At 34.0% G+C, this 16777-nt stretch overlaps 1 protein-coding gene across 1 annotated transcript in view; it reads right to left on the bottom strand.

Moving 5' to 3' along the window:
* KLHL4 (kelch like family member 4) overlaps positions 1-16777 on the bottom strand; it is a 108287-nt gene that overhangs the window by 23009 nt on the left and 68501 nt on the right. The window contains exons 4-7 of the mRNA XM_059910149.1: positions 15980-16176; positions 12002-12214; positions 7132-7318; positions 843-1067 (exon numbers count right to left, since the gene is read on the bottom strand). Of these exons, the coding sequence (XP_059766132.1) occupies positions 843-1067; positions 7132-7318; positions 12002-12214; positions 15980-16176 (822 nt within the window). The remainder of the gene's footprint in view (positions 1-842; positions 1068-7131; positions 7319-12001; positions 12215-15979; positions 16177-16777) is intronic.

The raw sequence follows: 16777 nt of genomic DNA, 5'->3' as shown, positions 1-16777 counted from the left end.
TTCGGCTTTTTTTTTTTTTTTAAGAAACTCTATGTTATTGAATCGTATGGAGTCTAGCATGAAGAAAGATATACCTTGACAAATACACAGGAGAATCAAAGTTCCCCACTGTTTCAGAAGTCTCCATTCCTTCTTAAACTTTTTTGGAACCTCTGGATTAAGTATAATTTAGAGCTGCTCTCAACCAAAGTGTTTTTTCTAAATATTTCTGCCTTCAAACTGTATCCTAAGGCTTTTGCCTAAATATAGATTTGCTTCTTATATGAAGGGACACTAGAAACTAGTCCCTTGAAACAATGAAACAAAGAAACAATGTCTCTCCATTATCAAGTGTTCTTTTCTCTAAATTGAGTTTACAAAAAAACTCGCTGTTGTAGTTTCGTGCTCTTCAACAATATATTCCTTCTAAAAGATTTTATCCTTCCTGAAGTGGGACCCCTTTAAAATACCGGTAGAATGGAGATAGGATTACAACAAGTATGACATCTGAAACAAGAAAAAACTTTCACAGTCTTTTATCATTTGCTTAAGCTTTTCAGCATTTTGGAAACATTTTCACTAAGCGTTTGGCTACATCTCAGTGATGTGCAGCTTAATTTAATTGTAATTTTATTTTTTTTTTCAGATGGATGACCTTTATTATTTATTTTTAATTGGGGTATAGTTGTTTCACAACGTTGTGTTAGTTTCTACTCTACAGCGGAGTTCCCTGTGCTATACAGCAGGTTCTCATTAGTTATCTATTTTATACATATTAGTTAGTGTATTCCAGCTTAATTTAATTTTTAAAAAGCTCTACTAACTGTACATTCTTTAGAAAGTATGTAACCTTAAGCTCTTACCTAAGCCATGCCTATGTGTTGACATGGGAGGCATCACCGTCCAGATTTTGCCAACTGGATTAAAACATTCCACAGTATTCAAAGTTTTTAAACCATCTCTTCCTCCCACGACGTAGAGCTTATTATCAATAACAGCAACTCCAAACTGAAGCCTACGGCCACTCATGGTGCCAATATGTAGCCAGCTGTTGGTCCTGAGGTCATATTTTTCGATTGTAGTGGTACCTGTTAAAGAAATATTGAACAATGGTAAAAACTGCTTGTATAAAAATTTTAATTGGCATCATTCATATTATATTTATGTATCTATCATTTATAGCATAGAATCAGTGATTGCAACTCAAATTAAAATAAGTAGCCCAGATGATTCTCCAACCTGGGAGGCAAGATAAGGAGAATATTTCGCCACTTCTGAATCCAAATAGAGGAGTCAGCATAAAATAGTTTATTTAATATATATAGTTTATATGCTTATAATGGCTTCTTTGGCTATAATAAGCTGTTGGTAGTACTAACACAGGTGTCAAACACCATATTTTACAACCAAAAATTACTTCGGAATCTAGTACTGACTGTCTACATATCCATTATGGTTTTAATTACCTATGACCATTCAATATATTAATTTATGCCCTTTTATTTTATTCAGTTCAGTGTGTGTGTGGGTTGACTTAAAATACAAACGACTAAAAGAACAGAAATGAAAATTCCTTTTAAATGGAACTTCAGTGTTGATTCACATAATGTTCCATGATGGTAACACAAAGGATTATAATTAATAATATAATTATTTATATTTATATTATTTATGTATTATAATTAATGATGAAATTCTGATGTATTACCTTCTTTATGTGTTAATGAAAGTTCAATTTTCTACTCAATTACTGAAATACCAAATTTACTACCATAGTATACTGTCACTACTGCCATAGTAAATTGTCACTACTTCATAATAAATTATTACCCCTGTAGGCAATGCTTTTTACCAGTCATCAACAATAGCTGTTGTTATTTTTTAATAAAAATTGATTCTGCACAACAGGAAAGTTTCTAATAACCAAAGTGAGAAATGAAAGAATTAGACGATTCACATGCATAGCGCACCTAAGAGAGCTTGTGACAGATTTAGGGAATTTCAACTCAATTTCACAGTGCCAACCATAGGAATAAGCAAAAACACTTTTCGGTTGTCCACTGGGAGATTTGTGGAGAAAATATAATCCATTAGTTAAGATGAAAGCATAGTTAATATCTGAAGCCTTTTCACTGGCGAATTATAAGGCTACAGTATAGGGATTTAGGCAGAGTGTATATTATGTCTATGGCTGCTTCTGAAAGTTTTTCTTTTTATATTGGACTAATGGAAACAGTGTTTATATCTTTTTAGGTCTTTTCTGGTGAATAGTGCACTATAAATATTTTTGTCTCAAGAGTTTGGATTTTCACAATAAAAACATGCGAATATGCAGGCACTCATTTACTCTTTCTCTTTAATCCCTGCATCTTTCATTGACAATGTGGATTTGGCTGAATGCTGATTTACAGATAGCAATCGCTCTATTGACTATATTTATTGCTGAGAGGTCAAATAACACCACCTAGCTTTTATATAATAAATGTCTCTGGATGATACTGTTACAACTGGAATACCTACAAACAAACTCACATCTACTTTCACTCGTCAAGCAGTCAATTTTCTCTGTTTGTTTTCATACCTTTCCACTTCTTCATTCCAATCTTCCCACATCTGTCTTCCTATCCACTCTTTTCTATTTTAACTTTTCATTTTGAACTCTTTTCATTAGTGGAATTTACCAAAAAGCCAATTTAGATTAGGAAATGAAGGCTAGGGTGCACTAATTATTAAGATTATGGAGTTATTAATGGTGAAGTAATTAGGAAATTGTAGAAGGCTACATAAATCAGCTGTATGTTGAAGATTTACATTGAAATGATGAAGTCTGCTTCATGCCAAGTTAATTTTTTCCAGACATTAGATAAAATATAAAAGACAAATTGACCCCATATCTACTATTTGCATCTATGAACATATATGACTTGTAGTTCTGTATCTTGAATTCTGAAAATTTCTTTATCCCATTTGCCTACTTCCACAATTGCTCCAACTAATCAAAATGTAAATCCTCTAGCTAGCTTATTATGGCAGCTCTATATTTGATGGGAAAACTTAGGTTTTTTTTTTTACTAATCTCTCTCTTTAGGACTCACTTCATACTTTTTCTGTGTATATTGGCCTTCTGCACTTAAACGTTGCAAATATTGTTTCTTATTTCATTTCAAAACTCCTATTCAACCCTCACTTATGATCTATTCAAGAGGGAACAAAACCAGCCAAACTTTGTAGTATTGTTTGGAACATGATAGTTCCTGCAGTTGTGAATATATCTGATGTAGTGATTTCCTCCATCTATTTTTAAAATGAAATAAAAATCACTATATTAGCTTTTAATTTGTCCCATGCCATATTGTCTCTCAGAATTCATTGTTTTTAATAAATGAAAGGTTACTGAATACCTTGTATTCACAAAAGCCCACAGTTTACCATTTGGCCATTTAAAATTTTTGACTCTGTGATCATACTTACAACTTTTTGATGACTCTTTTAATATAATGGTAGGAGTTATAGTTAACTCCAGCCACTTGTCTGATATCTATACTTAGCAACTAATTCCAAGTTAACTGTATGAGTCAGAAAGGTAATTAAAGACTGAGGAAGTACTGTATTTCCTAAACATCAAAAGGTGAAAGTTCAAAAAGTATCTTAAAAAAGATAAATGAAACAACACACTGTAAGAAAAGGCATGCATATAGAAATTTTTTTAAGAATGTAAATTGATATGTTTTTAAATGTAATACTGATTTATATAGATAAATGCTAACACTTTAATGTTTTTGCTTTACTTAGTTTTTCTTTCTTTCTTTCTTTTCTTTCTTTCTTTTTTTGCTCTTAAGTGTTCACCCTGATTTTTAAATAGATTCTAAAACCTTCAAAGAGAGGGGTCAGTTTTGTTGTTGTTGTTGTTCTTTCATCTAAAATAGTGGCAGTATAGCAAAAAGGAATACAAAATTTGAGTAATAATTCCCTTTCCCTTAGTTATAGATGTTTGCCCTTGGCTTGACTATCTAACCTTAAGGACCTTAGTTTCCTCATCTGCAAAATTGGGGTAATAAAATCTATCTTGTAGCATTATTGTGAGGATTAGAAATGATGCTTGCAAAATGCCAACCAAGGATCAGGTACTCAAAAATAATAGTTTTTACTATTATTGTAGTTGTCTGCAACTTCCCTTAGAGATTTTTATATTTCCATACACTAGGTATTCCAAGAGTCTCAAAATGATGGTTTTACTTCCTTCCATATAAAACTGTGGTAGTAGAGTCAAGGGATCATAGGCTCACATTTCACTCATTTCTGTAAGCTAATAAGGAGTTGTAGATACTTATTACCATCTTGTGTAACACATTCATTTGTGTAATGTTAACTTAAAAAAACAGGAACCTGAAAAAATAACAAAAATAGTAGCAAACAGAAAAACCAAACAAATAAACATAAAGTTTTCCATTTCTCACTCTGCAGGTTAGGCATTTTTTTTTTTTTAATCAGAAACTAAGCATAGCTGTGCTTGCATTTTGTACTTAGTACCATTTTGATATAAATATCAAATAAGACACCTTTTAAATTCTGTTAATGTTCATTCTAGTCAACAAAATGCAATAAAATAGCATTACTAGACTTGAAATTAATTATAAGATTTCATTGTATTTGTTATTTTCTGAAGAACACTAGTTCTGTGAAGTTTCTCTACTACTTTGGAAATAACTGCATTTGCAAGCTCTTGTTTTATAGGTTTATTATTAATTGACATGTCTCCTATATGGTCTTCCAATTTCCAGTTACACATACCAAAAGAAAGAATTGGTTTCCAGAAGCACAGAACTTTGACTTTTGCAACATTTTCTACAAGGTGTCAAAACATTTCTATGTATGACTTGGCAAATTTTAAGTGGTTGATCTTATTTCCTACACAGCCAATTCTTAATTACAAACTCCTTGTCTCATTGTTTTGGCAACATGGGTCTATAGACTGAGAAATCAAGTGTAAAAAGACAGAACTATAGTAAAACAAGCTCTAAGAAGTATTCAAGGTAGACATGATGGCTTCAGAAATTTTTCCCTATTCCTATTTGTTGAAATTCTTTTGTAAAATCATTATTTTATTCCAGGATGGAATTGCTGATCTTGTTATCAACACTTCAAGTTTATTTGTAACTGGTCTTTGAGCATCTATCTGGAAATTGACAGCAAGAAGTTAGAGACCACTCTCCTATTTCTGTCAAAAAACAAATTTGGAGGACCCCATCTCTTCCATTTACAATAAATCTTTAAGTTTTCCCTGAAAAGATCTTACATTGCAAAGCAAATACTCAAATTTAAAAATTGTTGCCATAAGAACCACAAAAGACCCCAAATTGCCAACACAACCTTGAGAAAAAAGAACAAAGCTGAAGGTATCACCCTCCCAGACTTCAGACTATACTACAAAGCTAAAGTCATCAAAACAGCATTGTACTTGCACCAAAGCAGACACGTAGATCAATGGTACAGAATAGAAAGCCCAGAAATAAGCCCACACACCTATGGGCAATTAATCTATGACAAAGGAGGCAAGAATATACAATGGAGAAAAGACACTCTTCAACAAGTGGTTCTGGGAAAACTGGAAAATGAGATTAGAATATTCCCTCACACCATATACAAAAATAAAATCAAAATGGTTTAAGTACCTAACTGTAAAACCTGAAACCATAAAACTCCTAGAAAAAAACAGGCAGAACACTATTTGACATAAATCATAGCAATATTTTTTTGGTTCTGTCTCCTAAGGCAAAAGAAATAAAAGCAAAAATAAACAAGTGGGTCCTAATTAAACTTAAAAGCTTTTGCACAGCAAAGGAAACCACCAACAAAATGAAAAGACAACCTATGGAATGGGAGAAAATATTTGCAAATGATGTGGCCTACAAGAGGTTAATATCTAAAATATATAAATAGCCCATACAACTCAATATCAAAAAAAAAACCCAATCAAAAAATGGCAGAAGAATAGACATTTATCCAAAGAAGACATACAGATGGCTAACTGGCACATGAAAAGATGCTTAGCATTGTTAATTATTAGAGAAAGGCAATCAAAACCACAATGAAATATCACCTTACACATGCCAGATGACTATCATCAAAAAGTCTCCAAATAACAAATGTTGGAGAGGATGTGGATAAAAGGGAACCCTTGTACACTGTTGTTGGGAATGTAAAGTGGTATAACCACTACAGAAAACAGTATGAAGTTTCCTCAAAAAACTAAAAATAGAACTACCATATGATCCAGAAATTACACTCCTGGGCATATATCCAGAAAAAACGAAAACACTAATTCAAAAAGATATATGTACTCCAATGTTCACAGCAGAATAATATACAATAGCCAAGACATAGAAGCAACCTGAGTGTCATCAACAGACAAATGGATAAAAAAGATGTGGTATATATACAATGGAATAGGATTCAGCCACAAAAAGAGTGAAATTCTGCCATTTGTAGTAACATTGAAGGACCTAGACAATATTATGCTTAGTGAAATGTCAGAGTGACAAATACTGTATGATATCACTTATATGTGAAATCTAAAATAATACAAATGAATGTATATCCAAAACAGAAATAGACGCACAAATATAGAAAACGAACTAGTGGTTACCAAAGGTTAGAGAGAAGGAGGGAGGGACAAATTAAGGGTATGGGATTAACAGATACAAACTACTATGTATAAAATAGATAAACAGCGAAGATATACTGTGTAGTACAGGATATTATAGCCATTTTCTTGTAATAACCTATAATGGAGTATCATCTGCAAAAATACTGAATCACTATGTAGTTCACCTGAAACTAATATAATACTGTAAGTCTATACTTCAATAAAAATAAATTAAATGTATCCTGAGAGCAATAAATAAATAAATATTGCCGTCATAACAGAAAAGTACCTATTAAGAGTTGAGGAAACACTAATGAAAGGGTTATATACCACAAGGTAAGAATAAAAAAGGAGGTCACAATATTTATATTACCTTATTTATAAGAAATAGTTTTAGATGCACACATTTATATATAGCTTTAATACCGCCCTCATAGTTTGGAGGGTGTTGAGAATACATCTTTTTTGAATGATACTTTCTAAAGTAATTAATTTGTTCCTATTACCTTTCATGGCATCCATGCCTCCCACAGCATAAAGTGCTCCCACAGTTGATTTTCTAGGCTTCGTCCGAGGGCTTTGCATCATGGGTCTTCTTTCAGGTAAGAGATGATACTTCATAGCTTCCATCAGGAGCTTCTGACACTCAAGATCACCAGTAAACATGGAACTGTTTTCAAGATCTGCCAGTAACTGAAAAGTAATGATGCATGTATATGAAGTAAAGAGCAAACATTAGAAATAGCATTTTCATTTATATAACTTTGTAGAAAACTCAAGCTAATTCTAATGTATGTGTTATTATTTAATATTTTAAGTTACTTAGTAACATATTTTATGATTAAAAGCCTCATGGTAGTAGCGAATTTATTAATGCACATTTATTTGACATACTTTTCCTCTTTTGAATATGTACGTGTAATCTCCAGGAGTGAAAGTGAAAAAGCACTCATAAAATGTGTTACTGAAAGCACAGTGAATGGCTGTGTCTGCATAGAGCAAGCATGTCCTGCCCCGCTAGAGAAGCAGCCACCTTTTTGGTTGATTTAGGGGAAATGGCACAAACATGCGCAATTAAAATAATATCAGGACTTCACTGGTGGCGCAGTGGTTAAGAATCTGTCTGCCAATGCAGGGGACACGGGTTCGAGTCCTGGTGCAGAAAGATCCCACATGCCGTGGAGCAACTAAGCCTGTTTGCTACAACTACTGAGCCTGCGCTCCTCAACAAGGGGAAGCCACCGCAATGAGAAGCCGGTGCACCACAGCGAAGAATAGCCCCCGTTCGCCGCAACTAGAGAAAGCCCATGCACAGCAATGAAGACCCAATGAAACCCTAAATAAATAAATATATTAAAAAAATAATATCACCATGGGGGCTGCATCTTTATCATCAAATCAAAGCACGAAGCAGGTGCTTTTTATCTGTACATGTACATGTGTACACCAGTAAAGTACATGTATTAGTAACTAGGTAATTCATCATCAATAGTACGTGAGATCAATCCTTTCTAACCATTATTGCCCAGCAGCTAATATGACCCTAATTGAATGGGATAAAAGCTAGGTAAAGTATTCTTCCTGAGATGAGTTGAGGAGAAGTTAAGAGTTTTGTTCAGAATTTTCCAAGGGTCATTTAGAGTGGTTCCTTGGAGTCTGGAGTCCACAGTATCATAGGAATTGACAGGAAGAGCAAGCAGGTTGTTGGAATGGAGGTGCTAATCTTACCCCATAAAACTTCCCTGAAGTTTCCTGTTCTTCACTGGTTAATCTCAACCCTGTTCTCACCCCACTTTTTATCCCTGATGGATCACTCTTTTGACTTGGCTGGTGAGACCCCAGGTATTTCCTTAATGCATACTCTGTAGCAAATAGGTTTGAAAACTAGGCTATGTAATTTTTTTTTTCTTTTGAAAGTATTCTTCAGACATTTATCACCAGTCTCTTCATATATTTCATTTCTAGAATATTTGTATAAGATTACCCACTACTACCATCATCAGGAAAAGTTCACACAATCCCACATTCTAGGCATACTCAGGAGTGGGAGGCCAAGGTACCACTGGTTGTGTGTTTCAGCTGGATATTTCCTGTTATTCCAATAAATTAAGAAAAGTCCAACTAAGCACTTTGCTGAAAGAATGTCATGTAGACTTAATAGCAGTATAAAGTTAAGGGCTTCTGATCCTTTACACCAGTGTATTTCAAATTTTTGCATATCTAAGAATCATCTGGAGAACTTGTTAAAATACAGATTCCTTGGCCTCAACCCAATAACTCGTTTCAGTTGGTCTGTGGTGGGGGCCTGAGAAACTGAGTTTCAAAGAAGCCCCTGGCTTAAGAGTAAATATGTACTGGGAGTTCAAAAGATGGAAGAGTATAAAGACTCTGAGCTCATCTCCTCTCCCAGGCACACAAAAATTACAACTATTTATAGGATAACTATTGATGAAAAAGACCAGAACGTACCAGAAAAGATCATCTACAACTAAAGATGTAAAGAAGGAACCACAAGTTGGGTAGGAGGGGTAGAGTCACAATATAGTCAAGACCCATAATCCCGGTGTGGGTGACCCACAAACAGGAGAATAATTACAACTGCAGAGGTTCTCCCCAAAAAGCGAGGGGTCTAAGCCCCACATTGGGCTCCCTAGCCCAGAAGCCCTGCACCAGGAAGACAAGCAACCAGACTATTTGGCTTCAAAGGCCAGCGGGGCTTACATTCAGGAGACTGAGAGGGCTGTGGAAAATAGAGACTCCATATTTAAAGGTCGCACACAAAATCTCACATGCTCTGGGATCCAGGGCAGAAGCAGTAACTTGAAAGGAGACTGTGTCAGATCTACCTGCTGATCTTAGAGGGTCACCAGGAAAGGCAATAGGCAACCAGAGCTCACCCTGGAGTCAGACACTGGCAGCAGCCATTTGTGGGAGCTCATTCTGTCGTGTGGACACTGGTCCTGGTAAGGGCCATTTTGGAATCTTCCCTCTAGCTTATTAGCCTTAGGACACAGACCTGCCCCCACCCAACAGCCTATAGGCACCAGTACTGGCATGCCTCAGGTGAAGTAACTAACTGAGCAGGGACATAGCCCCACTCACCAGAAGATGTGGTATATATATATATACACACACACACACACACACACACACACTCTATACAATGGAATACTACTCAGCCATAAAAAAGAATGAAAATTTGCCATTTGCAACCACAAGGAAGGTCCTGGAGGGTATTATCCTCAGCAAAATAAGTCAGACAATGACAAAGACTGTATGTTATCACTTATATGTGGAATATAAAAACAGTGATACAAACTAGTGAACACAACAAAAAAGAAACAGACTCTACAAAAAATAAATACAGGAGAGGATGTGGAGCAAAGAGAACCCTCCTACACTGTTGGTGGGAATGTAAATTGGTGCAGTCACTATGGAGAACAGTATGGAGGTTCCTTAAAAAACTAAAAATAGAGTTATATGATCCAGCGATACTACTCCTGGGCATATATCTGGAAAAGAAGAAAACTTTAATTTGTAAAGTTACATGCACCCCAATGGTCATAGTAGCACTGTTTACAATAGCCAAGACATGGAAGCGATCTAAGTGTCCATGGACAGATGAATGGATAAAGAAGATGTGGTATATGTATACAATGGAATATTACTCAGCCACTAAAAAGAATGAAATAATGCCATTTGCAGCAACATGGATGGACCTAGAGATTATCATACTAAGTGAAGTTAATCAGAGAAAAACAAATATCATATGATAGCACTTATATGCAGAATCTAAAAAAAATGATACAAATGAACTAATTTACTAAACAGAAACAGACTTGGAGATGTAGAAAACAAACTTATGGTTATCAAAGGGGAAGGGGGGGAGGGATAATATAGGAGTTTGGGATTAACAGATACACACTACTAAATATAAAATAGATAAACAACAAGGACCTACTGTATAGCACAGGGAACTATATGCAATATCTTGTAATAATCTATAATGGAAAAGAACCTGAAATAGAGTATATATATATGTATATATAACTGGAACACTCTGCTATACACCTGAAACTAACATAACACTGTAAATCAACTATACTTCAATTAAAAGAAAAGAAACAGACTAACAGATATAGAGAACTAGCGGTTACCAGTGGGGAGAGGGAAGGGGGGAGAGGCAAGTTAGGGGTAGGAGATTAAGAGATGCAAACCACTATGTACGTAATAAATAAGCTATAAGGATATATTGTACAGCACAGGGAATATAGCCTATGTTTTATAATAAATATAAATGGCATATAATCTATAAAAATTTTGAATTACTATGTTGTACACCTGAAACTAATATAATATTGTAAATCAACTGTAACTCAACTAAAAATAAGAGTAAATATGCACTTCCATGGGATTTAATTAACAGCTAAAAGTAAAAAAAAAAAAAGTAGAGAAGTCATCAGCAAATTAAAATCTATTTTTCAATGTTAACATTTAATTAGAAATTTTTTGCAAATTGATTAATTTTAACGTTTATGAAGCTACTGATCCATTAAGTCCAGAAAAGTCCTTCTTTCCAATGTGAATGATGTTTGAGGACTTTAGCCACAAGTTATATAGCATATGAAGTGTGCATATGTGCCTTATATTCATATATATATATATATATATGTATATGTATATATATAATATAAATGATATATACTGCTGATCAGTTGGCTACAGAGAAATAATTGTGGTTATCACCAATGTTAGAATTATATAGTGAGACTGCACTCCAACCTCACTAAACTTCACATACTAAAATTCAGTATGAGGTGGGTCAATCCTGAGTTTTATCCAAGGGCGTTTGTTTTTAGGATCATTTTTCGTACAATCCTTCTACATGCATGGTGAGGATGCCATTATAATGATGCTCCAGTGCATCTGAAGCAATTATAGTATGGTTTCAATCATAGTAGCTAATTATTCATGCTAGGTAGTAGGTATTATCCAGAATCTAACTCCTTCCTAGGGTCTCCTCTGAGATGCTACTGTAATGATTATTATCACCTTGCCTAGAAGGTGGCAGGAAAAGAAAAAGAGTTAGGTTAGTCATTTTCTCTGCTTGTTACAAGTGCTGTTTGGTGAGAGAGGAAACTGAAACTAATGAGTATTCTGAAGTTTGGGGATTATTTGTAGGTTTTTTCCTTAAACCTTTTTCCCTCGCTCTTCATCATTATTAATATTGTTAATTGAAGGCTGTACATGTCCTTCTGTGAAACAAATCCTGTACCAGAGATTCTCTGTATAAAATTTAAAAAAAAATAAGGAATGGCTTAATGCCTAGTTGTTGTTTAGAACTATAATTTACATTACCTGGGTAAGTTTCCATACCTGTGGTGGAAGTAATGGCAGTCTGATGTAAGAAAGCAGCATTGCTAGGTCTCGTTGCCTAGCCTGCACATCATGCCTTACCCACTGCATTAGAGCATGGAAAATAGTTTCTTCATCAGGAACATTAATGTCATCACTGCATAAAAGTTTTGAAATCTCATTAGCTGGAAGCAGGAGGAATTCTTGGTTCTTTACTACCTCGATGAAGTGTTCCTAGAAAAGAGAAGTCTTCTACTGAAACTTTGTACTTTAGAAACTTCTTAACAAAATAAGCTTACCAAAGCATTTATTTTTGTTAAACTTCAGAAAAAGCCAGAGAGACAGATATATGCATTCATAGAAAATAGATGTTATTGCTGCCCGTGACAAGGGATTGGAGGAGCCTCTGAAGCTGAAGAACAAAATGCTTCCACTGGGAATTATTTATTAAACACAAGGAAAGGCCTTAACTACTTCACAGGCCACATGGGTAGTGTCTGAGTTGATGCCAGTGCTTTACTCTCTGATTTTGTGGGTGACAACAGTTTATGACTCCATGACTGACTGATGTCAAGTTGGCCTTTAGCCAAAAACCTTAAGAGAAAGGCTGAAAATTTTCAAGGTGGAGGCTATCTTGAAGGCCTGGTAGAGGCAGCTTTGGCTGTGCATTTGATGGGGCAACATACTGAATTCATTTGAGATGAGAAAAAGAGACTGATTAAAAACTCCTTTCTCTTGTGAAAAATCACGATCTTCTATTAACCAAGGTAAAGTTATTTTGCAATGGATAAACATCTACAGATTCAGGTTAATCTAAAAGTGACTCCTATTGAGTTATTTTTTGAGGGGGAGAGGGGCTATCTCTCAATTTTTATGTTTTATAACTTGATTCTCTCTTCTGTCATTTGTGTTGTATTTTTGTCAAGTATCAAATTTCAGGCAGCTGTGTTTCAATTTTTTTCATCAAAACACCAATATATTTTTCCTATTTATAATGTTATATATTTTTCTTTGACAACACAATTATCATTTCCAACATTTTTCATAGTAAAGATCTTAAGTTTTAAATGCAATAAAATATACTTCTGAAATTGATATAAGCAAGTCTAGTTGGTAATTTATGTTGCCCAATAAATAGATATTCTGGAAGCAGCTTAAGACAGCCTCTGAATAACTGGGGGATCTGGATAAATCAAATCACTCCTTCAGCTCCATTCTGAGTTTAGTCATTGTAGGAGGCAAGACTTCTGCCAGTGAACCACCAGTGCCCTTGAGTTTAGTCATTGTGGGACTGAGTTAACCTAATAGCAAAATTATCCATACAAGAATCATCAAGTTTGATAGACCCATCATGGAAGCTCTGATACAATAAATTCCAAGTTAACTTGCCTATTTAGACAAAGAGCCCTCTTGTGACTAATGCAAGTAATTGAGAGAGAACTGCTGATTTTACTATAGCAGATGTTCCTGGTTGAAAACCCTCTCATCTATAGCAAAATGGTGGAGCTAGTACTAAAACTAAAAATACATTACACTTGTACAGCACTTCACCCTTTACAGATTTATTTCACAAACATTAAGTCATCACCAATGCAATCTTGTGGGAGGTGGAATTATTCTGATGAGACAACAGGCTATGTGAATTGTTTGATCTCTTGTGCAGTAAATGGCTAAGTATGCACTCACACCTATGCCTTTAGGTCTACTTCATTTTGTTCGATACTGCAACTGCCTTTCATAAATGACATAATTTTTATGAAAGGATTAAAAAAAAGATAAAACACTCTAAAACTTACGGTTACCTATTACTGGTAGTGTATGTAAACTTTGAAACTGTGTAAATATTATGGAAGACCCCATCTCTCATTCTTCTTGCTATCCACTCTCCAAGGAAAGAAAAGAAAAAAAAAAAAAAGAAAGTGAGAGAGAGTGCCCTTGGTTTGGTGTTCATTTTTAAAATCCACACTTACATTGTTGCAAAATGTATTCAATGAATATAGCATATCTGTTGAATGTTTCATCGATGCAGACTACTGTTTATATGATTGTGATGGTTAATTTTATGTCAACTTGACTGAGACATGGAATGTCCAGGCTTTTGGCCAAACATTATTCTGAGTGTGTCTGTGAGGGTATTTCTGGATGAGGCCCACTCACATTAGAAAGGGCAATCTGTTTTACTCAGTCTATGATTCAAATGACTGAAACTGAATCCTTAGAGTTTAACATTATTCTTAGAGATTAAAATTATTTGCATTTTTATACTATCAGTACAGTATTATAAAAGCAGTATTTTAGCAAGATCTTGACATCTTTTGCTGCATTTATAATAGATACTAAAATAACTAAAGAGGGATTAAAGGAGGTAACAGTATTGCATATTTTTGCACATCCTGCTTTAACACTCAGTTTCAGTCACATAATAGGAAAGGGAAGACAAGTTCATTTTGAGCAACAAAAATAACTCAAGCTGTTTATCAGAATGTGTTTTGTCTGCAAGAGTGAGATACCAGACAGGAAACTGTTAATAGTTAGTTCAAGAATTTAAATAATTTAACAGGAAGTTTTCATGTTTGGCATTTGTGGTAGGATTAACCTTTGAACTGCTGTTCCTATAGATTATATAGCATCTATATTTAGGACATAGGAATATAAATAGCATAATTAAATGACATGTTAAAATGTCAATCTATTATAATATGATTCTCCATATAATGGTATTGTTTCAGAAATATGTTTAAAACTTCAAATTTTGAACAATGACCAAGGGTGGGAAGAAGAGAGGGGGAGTTTTACAAGAATTTTTTAGAGAATTCAAATATTACAAGCTTGAAAATTTTAAGGTCTGTATGAAACTCTAGAAATACTTTTTAATTATATGCATCTCAATTCTAAAATTGTACTGTTAATTTTATTGTTTTTAGTTGTGATTCTCTATTGTTCATTTTTATGTACTTGCCTTTATTTTTGAATCTTAAATAAATGTAGCTATCTTCTTAGCTTGAAATTTTATCTTTTAATTTGGTTTCACAGAAAGATCCATCTCTTGTGTTGTTCCCTGCTTCAGAGGTTAAAAAGTTCATTTTCTTCTTTGCATAAGGGAATTATTAGCATGAATGGCAAGGATTTATTTAATATCCTCTAGCTACTTTTACTTGCCTCCCTACAATCTATATTTCATGTCACTGTCACTTGACTGAATAAAGATAGTCTTATCCCATGCAACTTTTAAAGAATTAACACATCAAACATGTTCATTTAATTTATTATAATTACTAATAGAATTGAGAGGGATTTTAAGTTAATTAAAGAATTGAACTGCAAGTTGTTTTAACCGAAATAACATGTTTTCATTAAGAAATAAAAAGTCCATTCAATAGAATGGTCTGATTTACTAATTTTGATAGTTCTTAAGCTCTTCCAGTTAATAGTGATCCAATAATATTACTTTTTTACTTATTGAATGATACCTATTGGGTTAGCCAAAAAGTTCATTCGGGTTTTTCCATAACATCGTATGAAAAACCCGAAAGAACCTTTTGGCCAACCCAATAAATTCCATTAGAAATAATAATTTGTACAACTTTATGAAGTAAAGTTCTAATAGTACAAAAACATCAGGGAAATTATGTTTTCTTGTTACTGTGGATTCTACTTGAAATATGTATTTGTCCAGTTTAATTGTTGGCAATATTTTCATTTCTCCAAGCTCTGAGATTTAATTAAATGTTTTTAGTTTGAAAAATGTGAAACTTACTTGTGTACAGCTCAACCAGACAAATATTTTTATCTAATATCTATTTTGTGCAATTCATTTGAAAATTATGTAAATATTATTGCTTTTTAATTTTATCCCAACATTATAATCTTTACCTTGGAATGGTTCTACACACACAAACATACACACACACACAAACACATATCAGTAAACATATAATTAGTTTAGACATTGTGTTAATATATTATCACTACAAATTAACACGAAGCAATTGATTTTACCATTGTGTATTTATGTGCCACACTCAGGAGCTCTGTACAGCCCTGGGCATCTCCAAACGATCGAATCCCTAAGCAGTTTGAAGGGTGGAGCTGTTTTATAAGAAAATTGGAGCAGACTTCAATGACTTGAGTCAGCTGCAGGAGACAAGCTGCAGCCAGCAAATTTTCAATAGTATCTTCTTTCAATTGCAGGACACCTAAATGGTTTGAAAAAGTAAAGAATGATTATATATTCTGTAAAGTAAGACACAAATATGCTAGATAGTTAAAATTTTCAATTTCTTTCATCAATAGGGCTATTTTTTCTAGTGTACAGTAACTATTCAGGGAATACCTTTTGAGGTGAATATATGCAAGTGAGTATGTACAAGCACTAATGAGATGGCTGAAGGGAGCCATACCAGATTATCAAAAACAACTGGAGCAAATGAACAGTGAGTACCACCATTGCAACAAAAAGTAATTTCTTGTTTCTTTATCATCTTAGACCTGCATCTAAATCTAATATTAAAAACTGTCTACATTATGACTCAAGAAGCATTATGTCATATTGTATAAGGATCATACAATGGGCAATACAGGTACCTGTCATTTGTGTGGGAAAATGTCTGGGTAAATAACACTAGACTTATATGTCCATTTTTTTGCATCTGTATTTATTAGCTGATAAGGATGACTTTGCCCAAATATTACACCTGGAATTAATGCACAGCACTAGTTTAAAAGAAATAAAATATTGCCAAGAGTCCTCAGATAAAGAATTGCTTATATGATCATTTTCTTAGGTATAAAAAACAG

The sequence above is a fragment of the Balaenoptera ricei genome, chromosome X, assembly GCF_028023285.1.
Source record: "Balaenoptera ricei isolate mBalRic1 chromosome X, mBalRic1.hap2, whole genome shotgun sequence".
NCBI lineage: Eukaryota > Metazoa > Chordata > Mammalia > Artiodactyla > Balaenopteridae > Balaenoptera > Balaenoptera ricei.
The sequence above is the reverse complement of the archived record's forward strand: the minus strand, read 5'-3'. Positions and strand labels throughout refer to the sequence as shown.